This window comes from Nicotiana tabacum, chromosome 20 (genome assembly GCF_000715075.1).
Source record: "Nicotiana tabacum cultivar K326 chromosome 20, ASM71507v2, whole genome shotgun sequence".
Lineage (NCBI taxonomy): Eukaryota > Viridiplantae > Streptophyta > Magnoliopsida > Solanales > Solanaceae > Nicotiana > Nicotiana tabacum.
This window is the reverse complement of record NC_134099.1, coordinates 164,031,067-164,044,860: the sequence shown is the minus strand read 5'-3', so window position 1 is coordinate 164,044,860 and position 13,794 is coordinate 164,031,067. Positions and strand designations below refer to the sequence as shown.

General features: G+C 36.0%; 1 protein-coding gene across 1 annotated transcript; it reads right to left on the bottom strand.

Annotated features, from left to right (window-relative positions):
- Positions 1–4,148: 4,148 nt before the first annotated feature.
- Positions 4,149–6,846, bottom strand: LOC107825778 (uncharacterized). Its single transcript, XM_016652690.2, has 2 exons — positions 6,125–6,846; positions 4,149–5,109 (listed from the first exon to the last, which is right to left on the bottom strand). Exons 1-2 carry the CDS (start codon positions 6,648–6,650, stop codon positions 4,625–4,627), a joined length of 1,011 nt encoding a protein of 336 aa, XP_016508176.1. The 5' UTR covers positions 6,651–6,846; the 3' UTR covers positions 4,149–4,624.
- Between the last annotated feature and the right edge of the window lie 6,948 nt (positions 6,847–13,794).

The following is a 13,794-nucleotide window of genomic DNA, read 5'->3' as shown; positions in this document are numbered from 1 at the left end:
CGAAAATTTAGGAATCGAGCGAAATTTTAATTTTATGGCCCTAAAACGCCAAAAACGAGTAACGTCATGGCGAGACAGTGACAATTGCTTTTTTGGTCATTTTTGATGGGTCGAAAAACTTTTAGAAGATCTATGTTCGGGCGCTCGAGCCAATGCAAGAGGTGTATAGTACATGAAAATCTGGGAATTAGGAGGAATTTCAGTTTTAAGCACCTAAAATGCCAAAATATGAGTAACGATCATTGTGAGGCAATGACTATTAATCCTTGGGTCATTTTTGATGGGCTGAAAGTTTTTTAGGTGGTCCAGTTCCGGAAGTCCGGGTCAATGCAGGACGCATGGGCTATAACATACGAAAATCAGTAAATCGGATAGGGTTCCAATTTTATTGCCATAAAATGCCAAAAAATGAGTAACGGGCATGGCGAGACAGTGATAATTGTTTCATAGGTCATTTTTGATGGGTCGGAAAAATTTTAAGCTGTCCAGGTGCAGGCCCCCTGACCCATGCAGGAGGGTGAGCTATAGCAATCAAAAATTTTGGAATCGGACAGAATTATAGTTTTATGCCTCTAAAATGCTAAAAAACGAGTTACGGTCATAGCAAGGCGGTGACTATTGTTCCTTAGGTCATTTTTGTTGGACCGAAAAAAGTTTAGACGATCCGGGTCCTGACGCCCCGGCCCGTATATGAGGCGTGGGCTAAATCACTCAAATATCAGGGAATCGGAAGGAATTCCAGTTTTATGGCCCTAAAATACCAAAAAAATAGTATCATGGCGAGGCGGTGACGAGTAACTGTCATGTCAGCCCATCAAAAACGAACTAAGGACCAATTGTCACTACATCGCCATGACCTCTACTCATTCTTTTGCGTTTTTTGTCAATAAAACTAGAATTTCACCGATTCTTAAATTTTCGTGTGCTATAGCCCACGCCTCCTGCATGGACCCGGACGTCCGATATTGTACTGCCTAAAAATTTTTGGCCCATTAAAAATGACCTAAGGAACAATATTCACCTCCTCGTCATGACCGTTACTCATTTTTTGGCGTTGTAGGGCCATAAAACTAGAATTTCGCCTGATTTCCATATTTTCGTGTGCTAGCCCACGCCTCTAGCATGAGCCCGGGCACCCAAATCGCCTAAAATTTTATTGGCCCATCAAGAATAACCTAAGGAACAATGATCAACGTCTTGCCATGACCATTACTCATTTTTGGTCCTTTTAGGGCCATAAAACTGGAATTCCGCTCGATTTATAGATTTTCATGTGCTATAGCATACGCCTCCTACATGGTCCCTGGCGCCCGGACCCAGACAACTTAAAATTTTGTTGGACCATTAAAAATGACCTATGGAATAATAGTTACCACCTCATCATGACCGTTACTCGTTTTTTGATGTTTTAGGGCCATAAAACTGAAATTACGCCTAATTCCCTGATTTTCGTATGCATAGGCTAGAGCGGCTGGACCCGAAGCACCTAAAATTTTTTTGACCCATAAAAGATGACCTAATTAACTATAATCAGCATCTCGCCTTGAGCGTTACTCATTTTTAAGCGTATTAGGGCCATAAAACTTCAATTACGCCCGATTCTTAGATTTTTGTGTGTTATAGCCCACGCCTCCTGCGTGGGCCCGAACCCGGACCCGGATCGCCCAAAAATATTTTGGCCCATAAAAAACGACCTAAGGAACAATAGTCAATGCATTGCCGTGTTCGTTACTCATTTTTCGACATTTTAGGACTATATAACTGGAATTCCACCCGATTTTTAAATTTTCATGTGCTATAGCCTACGCCTCCTGTATGGCCCCAAGGGGCCGGATCTGAATCGCCTAAAATTTTGTTGTTCCATCAAAAATACCTACGGAACAATAGTCACCATCTCTCCATGACCGTTACTCATTTTTTGGCATTTTATGGCCTTAAAACTGAAATTTTGCCCGTGTACTACAGCCTACGCCATCTGTATGGGCCCAGACAATCGGACGCGGATCGCCTAAAATTTTTACCGGTCCATCAAAACCGACCTAAGGATCAATATTCATCACCTCGCCATGATTGTTCCTCATGTGTTAGTATTTTAGGACCATAAAATTAGATCCCCCTAATACCCACATTTTTGTATGCTATAGTCTATGCCATCTGCATGGGCCCAAGCGGTCTGGCCCTGATTGCCTAAAATTTTGTCGGCCCATAAAAAATAACCTAAAAAACAATAATCATCGCTTCACCATGATCGTTCCTCGTTTTTTGGCATTTTAGGGCCATAAACTTAAATTTCGCCTGATTTCCAGATTTTCGTATACTATAGCCTAAGCTATCTGCATAAGCCCATGCGATCGGACCCAGATCGCCTAATATTTTGTTGGACTATCAAAAACGACATAAGTAACAATCATCTTTGCTTCGCCATGATAGTTCCTCGTTTTTTGGCAGTTTAGGACCATAAAACTTGAATTCTGTCCGATTATCAGATTTTCATGTGTTATAGACCACGCCATCTGCATGGGCCCGGGCGACCTGACCCGGATGGCCTAAATTTTACCGGCCTATCAAAATTACCTAAGGAACAATAGTCATTGATTTACCATAAGTGTTTATTATTTTTTGGCATTTTAGGGCCATAAAATAGGAAGTCAGTACGATTCTCAGATTTTCGTGTGATATAATCCACGCCATCTGCATGAATTCAGATGATCGGCCCCGAATCTCCTTTAATTTTACGGGCCCATAAAAAATAATCTAATGAACAATAGTCATCGCTTCGCCATGACCTTTCCTCATTTTTAGCGTTTTAGGGCCATAAAACAGGAATCTAGGACGATTTTAAATTTTTTCGTGTGCTTATATCCATGCCATCTTCATGAATTTGGGCGATGGGCTCTGAATTCCTAAAATTTTGTGGACCCATCAGAAATGACCTAATGAACAATAGTTATTACTTCCCATAGCCCAACGATTTTTTAGCATTTTAGAGCCATAAAACAAGAATTCATGATGATTTTCAATTTTTCGTGTGCATTAGTCTACGACATCTTCATAAATTTGGGCGACGAGCTCCGAATCGTCTAAAATTTTAGGGAGAATTCAAAAAATAGCCAGATTTACAAGTGGTCATTCAAAAATAACCACAATTTCAAAAGTAATCAAAATTTAGCCACTTTTCATGTAAAGATAAATCTGAACAAAAATACTATTCAAAATCCGAAAATTTTAAGTCATGTAAAGAATATACTGATTTTGTATTATTTTTTAATACGGACTCCGATTGACCTGAATTCTTTTAGGTCCACAGGAAATGACGTGGTGATCAATACTCATCACTTCGTCATGACTTTCAAATTTATTTTTTGGTATTTTAGAATTATACATCACGAATTTGTTATTATATCTACTTTTTCGTATGTATTTGTAAAGCTAGAGTTTTGGAGTCGTATGCCCACTGGATTTAGACCTTTTTGCATGTGTCTCCATCTACCAAACATGTGATAGTATTTTGACTTGGAGCTTGTGACTTGAAAATGATTCTAAATCCCCCTTTTGTTTAACAATGATTAGTTGTCTCCGCCAATCTTTGCACGTGAAATAGCTAGACGATACTCTTAAAAATTATAGAAGATTATGGATTTTATAATTAATAAAGTGAGTGAATATACTAAATTTAAATCTTGAAAGGTACGACAAGACGTTAGATAATTTCTTTTCATTTACCTAATTTTTGGTTAGCAAATTTATAACAAATATCGATAAAATAGTCGTGGTACGAACAAACTAGGTCATCCACTATTATTGTAAAAGATTAGTGGTATTTTTGTAAAAACATGGGCGGACCTATGCCATACAAATAAGGGTCACCGACACCTATAAAGTTCGGCAAAAACTTCATATAAACATGTATGTCTTTAGAAAATAGAGATATATTCGTACTAATGGACACCTATATGCAAAACAGATTTTGATTGAATTTAAAAGTGTATCCACAAGCTTCAAATTTTGGGTCCGCCTCGGTGTACGGACAAGTCCTATAACTACTGCTGAAGCCATGCATAAAGTCAGGGATACTCCATCATTCTCAATCAAAATCCAACAATTTTCTATTGGAAAATACTTACAATTGTTTCAACTCATAATAAGAAGCATAAATAAATAAATAAATAATATTAACTCCTTTTAATTTGGGAATTTCTCCCTACAAAACTACAAAAAACTTGCATCCAACAACAGGAAAAATTCTCCAACCAAAGCAAATCAATTGACAGCAAAATCATCAGGGTTCTGGACAAGAAAAATTCAAATTTATGTAATAGTATCAGTAGTTACTTAGTGAAAATCAATGTTATTCGAACTCTCCAAAAATGTCGCTAGATGCATGTCGGATCCTGCAAAAGTCGTGTATTTCTGGAGGATCCGATACAAGTGCAGCAGCATTTGGAAAATCCATGTAACTCGGACTCTACGAAAATGTTGCTGGATGCGTGTTGAATCCTGCAAAGTAGTGCACTTTTAGTAGATCGGATACGAGGGCGGCAGCATTTTGGAGAGTCCATACAACATAAGTAAAAGTAGTCTCTTGTGAATATTTTGAAGGATCCGACACAAATGCGACAACATTTTAGCCGCTCACAGTCAACAAAGAAGGAATTGCAGCCAAATTAGGAGTAGCATTCTTGTTTGAATCTTCTCTTTTTCCACTTGATGATGTTTTACTAAAAGCTCTCATTGGACTTGCTAATGCCCAACCCCAATTCTTACTTCTTCCATTAGCAATATTATGAGATTTTCCATGCAAATTTTCTTCAGAAGAAACCAAATAAGATAATATTCCTCCACAATTGACTCTTTCTTTATGATTAACAGATGAAAATCTTGGTTTTCCTTCTCTTTGTGACTCAATTCTTCTTAAAGTACAATCTCCAAAACCAGTTGAGATTTTCTCAAATAAATCACCTGAAAAACTTCTGCTTCCACAACCAACAGATCTGGATCTTGCTACTTTTCTGTCAAATGTTGACTCATTAGGACTCTCATTTTCTTCCACTTCTACAATCTCTTCTTTCTTTTTCTCCCTTGATTTTATGGAACCATTCTGAGATGATCCTGTTGAAAAACATAAATAAATAAATAAATAAATAAAAGTGTAAACAATAGACCCTTGTGGTCCAGTCCTTCCCCGCACCCTGTGTAGAGCGGGAGCTTAATGCATCAAGCTGTCCTTTCTTCCTTGTAAGCTTTTAGATGAGATCAGCGCACAATTCGATATGATACCAGAACAGATAAAAGTACTAGGTTAAGTCTCACCGCCACCCTTTATTAAAATATTTCCACATCATTGGCCCATGGTAAAGAAAATCAAACCACGCCTAAGCAGCATGTTGAAGACATAATTAAAGGTATTGCTACGCAAATAGACGTTGGTTTCACTATTTACTTTTCTAGGTAGTAGATATAAATTATATACTGATGTACACATATACACTGTTTATACATGGATTATACATAAATCATATATCCACCGGCTTAGTGGCGGGGGTAGGATTATCGCGAAGAGGGTTTAAAAAAGAAAAAGTTAAAATGGTTGTGGCTAGTGGGAATAGAACCAATGACCTTACAAAAGTTTTGAACCTCCCTAACCACTAAGCTATGCTTTTGGGTCGTGTCAAGGCAATTCAAAACATAATATATACAGGTAAAAAACAAAATTTGCCTTATATATACAGTATAATTTTTCGGCAAAGGAAGTTCGGGTGAACACCCTTCCATCCCCCTAAATCCGCCCTTGCACCAGCTATTTTAAGTTCAAGCGGTTGGGTAGACCGCTATTTAGGTTAATTCTTCAATAAAATGCAAATAATTTCAATATATCCTTGGAGGCATACGACCTTTCAATAAAATGATCATACATATCAATATGGTATCAGAACAAACACTCAGACGAATCGACTGCATTCAAGTCTCACCGCCATACATTTATAAAAAAAGAAATTTTCTCATGCTTGGCCATGAAAAAAGAATAAACTCCAATGTTAAGATATGCTCAAGTAAATAAAAATTTACTGTCTCTAACATTTTTAATAGATAAGGTAGTCTTTAAACTAGGATTAAGTTTCTTTACCTGAAGAATAATGCTTTGAGGAAGAGTAATGAAGAAATGACCAAAACCCTTTTCTATGAATACCATAATCTTCAGCTTCCAAGAAATGCAAATGATTTCTAGGGGTTGTAGTTGACTTACTTCTCTTAAAAACAATACCAGAATCTGAACCAGAACTTGCCATAATATTACTACTATTCTTCTTCTTCTGACTCAACAAAAACTGCATTCTTGATTTCCTCATATTATTCTCATATGGATGATAGTTAGTATTACAATCAGTAGTATTTTTGTTGTTATTTGTGGGGATTTGTAAGGCTGAAGTTGTAGTTGAAGTGACACCAAAATCAGATCTAAAAGAAGGAGTTGAAATAGGAGAAGTAGAAGAAGGGAAAATGGTAGAGGAAAAAGAAGAAGAAACAAGTTTTCCGAGTTTTTCTTGAAGGCAAAAAGCACAGATTCCACCTGGTGAACTGTTTTTATAAGGATGGTTTATACATTGTATATTTCCTTCATCTACATCTTCTTGAATTCCTTCCATTACCATTTTTCACACCAAAAAATGAAGGAAGAAAACACACTTGTTATATGCTTTAATTTTAGATTGTATTTTGTTTGAGGAATGTGATGTTGAGGACAACTACTAGAGCTTAAGTTGAATGGTTTGAAAAAGAAAGATGGAGAGAAAATGGAGAAGCAGTAAGGTAGGCAAAAATGGTCAAAGGGGCAAAGGTGGTGTAAAATGAGTGCAAAAAAATAGAGAGTTTGTGGTATTGAAGTAAGGAGAAATTTGTTGTCCCCTAGGAGCACGTGGAAACCTGACTAAGCTATAAGTTTTATAATTTAAAAATGGTTTTTTTATAGGTATTTGATATTTATTGGTTAGAATAATTTGAATTTGTATCACGTAAAATTCATTAAAAAAGAAATTATGCTTCAAAACCCGTAAGAGTGACCGAGTTGGTTGAGCACGAGATCCCCAGATGGGAGGCGCAGCTTCAAACCCCTCCTCCCATGCTTTCTCGGTTGAGCTCGTCGCATGGGATTTGTCTAGTGTAGTTTACCTCTCTACTGTTGATTGCGAGCTATTCAGGGGCGGAGGCAGAGTGCGTGATGCGGGTTTGGCCGAACCCAGTAGCTTTTATTCAAACCATGAATTTGTCTTAAGAAATCTATTGAATATGTATAACTTATAACAATAACAACCCAGTAAAAATCTCACAAGTGGAGTCTGGGAGATTAGAGTACGCAAACCTTACTCCTACTCCGGGGTAGAGAGGTTGTTTCCGAAAGACTCTCGGCTCAAGAAAAAGAAAAGAAAGGATAGATGAATATGTATAATTTATTAATTGAAAACCCAATAATATTACAATCCCGAACCCATAAGGTTCAAATCCTGACTCCGCCTCTAGAATTATTGCATTGGAGCGGAGTTTACCTAAGTGATAGCGGCTGTGGATTCCCAAGTTTATAGGGGAAATGCTTTGTACCAAAAAAAAGAAAAATCAAAATTTTCAAGACACGAAACCATGATCAATAAAGTCTAATTAATGATTGAATATCACATTAATCTCATCACAATTTTTGATAGTACATATACATAATTGTGTAATTATAATTTCAGTATAGATGCATATATATGCTGTATAGAGAAAGAGAGAGAGTGTATATATTATACTTAATGGCCACACTTGTACACCTATTCTGATTTATCTCTACGAACTATATCGTAAACTAGTATTAAATTAATCCAGTTTTATGAATAATAAGTATTAATACATATTTTTACTTCTCGAGATTCAAAAGAATACATTTCTTACAAGAATGTTTAATTTCAAGTTTTAAAATGCAAACCTCAACCTATGTAGTACTTTCTTAAGTAATTTAATTTTTTAGGAAGGACATGACCTATGTCTATAATTTCAAAAGTTGGCTAAATTAAAACTTGAAAAGCTCGATATGGTTATCTTTTACAAAAATACTCCCTCCGTTCACTTTTAGTTGTCAAGTATTCTAAAAATAAATTTTCATTTTTACTTATCACTTTTCTAATATCAAGAGAAAAATAATTTATTTTTCCTATTTTTTCCTTAGCATCAAATACTCATTCCAAATCATTTTCAAATTCTTTAAGATTATGCACTAATGAATATAGGTATCATGGTAAATTATGATTTATTATTTTTTAAGGGACGTGCAAAGTCCAAAGTGAACAAGTAAAATTGAACCGAAGAAGTATGAAATTATACAAATTTTCAAATTAACCAGGGTTAGAGCTAATTAAAGCACTACATTGTCATAGACTCATAGCTATTGCTAAGAAATCACAAAGTTAACCAGGATTAAAGCAATAGCTATTAAGCTACACGAAGATAGAGAGAAATAGCATTAGCAACCAATAAATTTTGTTGCACAGATTTGTGTGCAGACCTACTTATTATCTGTGAAACTGCAGCCAGCAATATAATGGCAGATAGAAAAAAGAAAAAAGAATCTTTTACCAGAAAGTGTTCGTCCAAATGTCCAAATTCCATTGAGACACAGCTGCATGCGACTTACCCTACTCCCCTCAACTTTGGAAAAAAAATATGTATATATGTGTGTATATATATAGTAAGAAGAGAGTCTTGGCGTAAACAGTAAAGTTATTTTCAAGTGATCGTGAAATAAAGGGGTCAAGCCGTGGAAACAGCCTCTTACAAAGATACAAAAGTAAGACTGTATATAATAGACGAAGGGGAGCCTTGTCATAACTGGTAAAGTTATTTTCATGTGACCGGGAGGTCACGAGTTTAAGCCGTGGAAACAACTTCTTACAGAAATGCAAAGGTAAGGCTGCATACAATAGATGAAGGGAAGCATTGGCGTTACTGGTAAAGTTATTTTTATGTGACCGGGGGTCACAGGTTCAAGCCGTGGAAATAGCCTCTCACATAAATGCAAAGGTAAGGCTGCATACAATAGATGAAGGGGAGCCTTGACGTAACTGGTAAAGTTGTTTTCATGTGACCGCGAGGTGACGGGTTCAAGTCGTCGAAACAGCCTCTTGCAGAAATGTAAAGATAAGGCTGCGTGCAATCGACACTTGTGATTCGGACCTTCTCCGGACCCCGCGCATAACGTGAGCTTCGTGCATCGGCTTGCCCTTTTTTTATGTATATAAATAACAAATATGTATTTTAATTGGCATTTTAAAATTCAAATCTTAGGCAACTGCATTGGTCAATTTAGAGGGCACATCTTAATTTTTAATGCGCTCCCTGTGTTCGATCCAACTTTAGTATTTGCTCAATTTTTTATTCGATAGTGATATCTCCGCCAATTTCACAAGTATAGAAAAGACCTGACAAAGGGACATAGCAGTAAGTAGAGCATATATGTTCTTATTTTTCTCTGCAATATAATTTTTTTTTGTCAGAAAGATAACATATATTAATAATTAGGTAATGCGTACAGAGGGTTGGGGCCTAACTGGCTTCCTATCACAAACCATTGTTCTATTACAAAGTAATAAGTTGCTACTAATATTTACAGTTGTCATGATCATCCTATTGGAATTATCATCATGACAACTAATTACATACAAGGGTGGTTGATCCATATTGCTACTTTGATTTTTCCAAGCAGTTTCTTGGCCTGATTGAGGTCCTCCCAAACATGCCTTGTCTTTTTTAAAAATTTGCGCAACAAAAGTGGGAACAACTTCAAAAACACTTGGCGTATAATCAATTCCAAAATTTTGGCCTGCCTTTGCTAGTTGATCTGCTACCATGTTTTGTTCTCTGTACGCATGCTGGATTACAGGATTACCTAGCTGGTCCAGATAGTACCTCCACTTCCAGTGGCCTTATGTTGTTTTCATATGCCAATTTTAATCCTTGTGTCAATGTATAGAGTTCTGCAAAGGTGGATGATTCATGTGGTGCAGATCCTGCGAAACTCAATATTCATTCAGCTTTGGAATTTCTAATTAGTCCTCCTATCCCCGCAGTATTGGATGAATGTGCTCCATCTGTATTGAGCTTATAGAAATGTATATTTGGTGGATTCCATTTAACATTTTTAGGCATTTTCATTTTATGATCAGTCTTATGTGCAGAAGCAGCCAAGTATGTGTATTCGGCTGCTTGTTGAGTTGTGTATTTAAGAAGAATGTTATCCTTAAAGAAAGTGTATGACAAGGTTCCTAGAGAAGTTCTCTGGAGGTGCTTGGAGGCAAAAGGTGTGTCTGTCCCGTACATTATGGTGATTAAGGACATGTACCATGGGGATAAGAGTCGGGTTACGACAGTAGGAGGAGACTCTGACCATTTTTCCGATTGTAATGGGGTTACACCAAGGTTCTGCACTCAGTCCATTCTTATTCGCCTTAGTGATGGACACGTTGACGCACCATATTCAAGGGGAGGTGTCATGGTGCATGCTATTCGCCGATGACATAATTCTGATTGATGAGTCGCGAGCCAGTCTTAACGATAAGCTGGAGGTTTAGAGACATGCCCTTAAGTCTAAGGGTTTCAAGCTGAGCAGGACGAAGACGGAATACCTGGAATGTAAGTTCAGCGCTGAGCCGGGGGAAGTGGGCGTGGATGTGAGGCTTGAATCACAGGTCATCCCGAGTAGAGGCAGCTTCAAGTACCTTGGTTCGGTTATCTAGGGGGGAGGGGAGATAGACGAGGATGTCACACATCGTATTGGGGTAGGATGGATGAAGTGAAGGTTAGCGTCTGGAGTTTTGTATGATAAGAGAGTGTCACCGATTCTCAAAGGTAAGTTCTATAAAGCGATGGTTAGACCGGCAATAATATATGGGGCTGAGTGTTAGCCTGTTAAGAACTCACATATCCAGAAGATAAAAATGACAGAAATGAGGATGTTGAGGTGGATGTGCGGGCACACTAGGATGGATAAGATTAGGAATGATGGCATTCGGGAGATGGTGCACGTAGTTCCCATTGATGACAAGATGCGTGAAGCGAGACTCAGATGGTTCGGACATATTCAGAAGAGAAGCCCAGATGCTCCGGTAAGGAGGTGTGAATGGCTAGTTGTGGAGGAAACGAGAAGAGGTAGAGGGCGGCCTAAGAAGTATTGGGGAGAGGTGATCAGACATGATATGGCGAGACTTCAGATTTTTTAGGACATGACATTTGATAGGAAGTTGTGGAGGTCGATCATTAATGTTGTAAGTTAGGAGGTAGTTGAGTCTTGACTTACTAATACCGCTGTGAGACTAGTCTGGTAGGGTTTTGTCTAGGATAGTTAGTGGCAATGTTGTGTCTTACTATTTTTCAGTGCATGACCTATTTACTAGCTATCGGTTTTGCTTTGCATCTTTCTTTCGTATTTCATGTTGTTCTTATTTTTCTTATGACTTTCTTATGATTTATGTGGTGATATTAATATTGTCTACATTTGTCTTTTGTTCTCTTGAGTCGAGGGTCTTTCGGAAACAGCCTCTTTATCCTTTCGGGGTAGGGGTAAGGTCTACGTACTCATTATCCTCCCCAGACCCCACTAGTGAGATTTCACTGGGTTGTTGTTGTTATTGTTATTGTTACCCCTAGTCATATTATAAAGATTATTGTTTCGTGTAATCCAAATATAATACCTACACTTTTCGTTAAGCCATACTAAAAAATATACTGTTCGAAATTGTTTAATTTATAGTCCGTTCATATTCTTTCTATTAGTAAATTATTTTATATTTGTCCTTATTATTAATGAAATTCTAAGGCATTTTTCGGGGTATAGCTCTGTTAAGTATCGAAAACAAAAACAAGACTTTTTTTCGAGGGACGAGATAATATTAGACCAATAACCTAATAAAAGGCAAAAGTTTTTAATTTCAAATAGTGAAAAGGCAAATTTAAGCCTATATATGTAGTTTGAACATTGAAATACGTGGATTAAAGTACCTAATTTTTTCTTTAAATATGAAGATTGATTTCTTAATTTTTTTCAAATAAAATAAAAGTAATACGTATAACTTATAATTATTAGGATTAAAATAATTAATATTTGAAAAAATCTAGTTCAAGAAAAAATTACTACTACTATATATGTGATTCCATAAATAGCAATAGCATAAAAATATTGGAGAGAGCATATAATCAGAGGTAGGGGTGTACAAAGGAAACCGACAAATCGCACCAACCCGATAATCCGAGTCAAACCGAGAAAAAAAACCCGATTATGGTTTGGTTTGGTGTTGGAAAAAAGAACCCGACCATAATTGGTTTGGTTTGGTTTTAACTAAAGAAAGTCAAACCGAAACCAAACCAACCCGATATTACATATATAGAAATTTTAGATATATTTAATATATAAATATACTTATTGTGATGTAATTTATAAATATTTCTTAAAAAATTTCATAAGTTTGTCTTTTAAGATATTATTTCAAGGTTGGACTTGCAACTTTTGAATATTCCAATAAGTTTTATAGCCATTAATATTAGATATTTATTTTTTATTTTACAATAATTTAGATAAAAATGCATAACCTATTTTTATTTTTTCTTTAGCGTTTAGTCATGTAATTAATACTCCTTTATTAGTCTACTTATTTTAGCATGACTTAGTACTATTAGATTATGTTTATTTTTATTATGATTTTTTAATTACATAATTTTATTGTCTTTATTGTTGAATATTTTAGGATAATGCCATGACACATCTCATATTTTGTATTATTTTCTTGAAAAATACTTTATATAGTTGTATCTTACTAGGATTAAAGAAATATTTTGAGCACAAGTTATATGTTTTGTTCTATAAAGATTTTTTACCGGAAGAAAACCAGAGAAAACCCCGAATAACCCGAAAATCAGAGAAAAACCGAGATTGAAAAACCCAAGTTTTATTGGATTTGTTTGGTCTTTAGATTTAATAACCCGACATAATTAGTTTGGTTTGGTAACTGTAAAATCTGTACCAACCCGACCTACGTACACCCCTAATCAGAGGCGGAGCTAGGATTTCAATCTTATGGATTCTGAATTTTAGAACGAGGACTTCAAGTGTTAGTGACTAGATTCTAAATTAATATTTGTATTTATTTAATAAATTCTAAATATCAAATACACTGTTTGATCTCACTATGAAACCATAGGATCCCTCTATTATTTTTATTAATTGTCAGTCTTGTATGCGTCTAAAGCGACATATCCAACATCTAGCGTTTTAGTTCACTATATGGCATAAATTGAATCGTCTTTACTCTATATTAAACTATATGAGGAAAAAAAATATTTTGTTTTTTCATGAAATATTAAACTCTTGAATGAAAAAGAAAAGTCTAACTTCTATACCATGCAAAATATTTTTTACAATATCAACTCATATAAATAGTAATTATAAGTAATTGTCCATAAATAACAAAATTAGTGATATATATAAAATTAAAATATATTACTTGCTACAACAAATTAAAATACACTGTTGGCAGAGGCGGAACCAGAATTTCAAGTTTATGGGTTCGGAATTCTAGTCGTATTCAACTACTGGGTTCTAAATTAATAATTTATATATCTTCAATAAATTTTTTAAAACAAATACAAGGTTCGAATCAAAGCTACCGAATTCGGCAGAACCCGCTCGAAATACTCTAGCTCCGCCCCTGACTGTTGGATCAATTTTCTGGCCGTGTGAATACCCTCTCACCATATTCCTAGTTCAGAGGTTAGTGA

What these genes read in the sequence shown, in the direction of transcription:
- LOC107825778 (XM_016652690.2), bottom strand. Translation starts at nt 6,650, where the DNA reads ATGGTAATGGAAGGAATTCAAGAAGATGTAGATGAAGGAAATATACAA. An exon ending in CTCAAAGCATTATTCTTCAG is followed by an intron (nt 5,110 to 6,124) that starts GTAAAGAAACTT and finishes GTTTTTCAACAG; the next exon opens with GATCATCTCAGAATGGTTCC.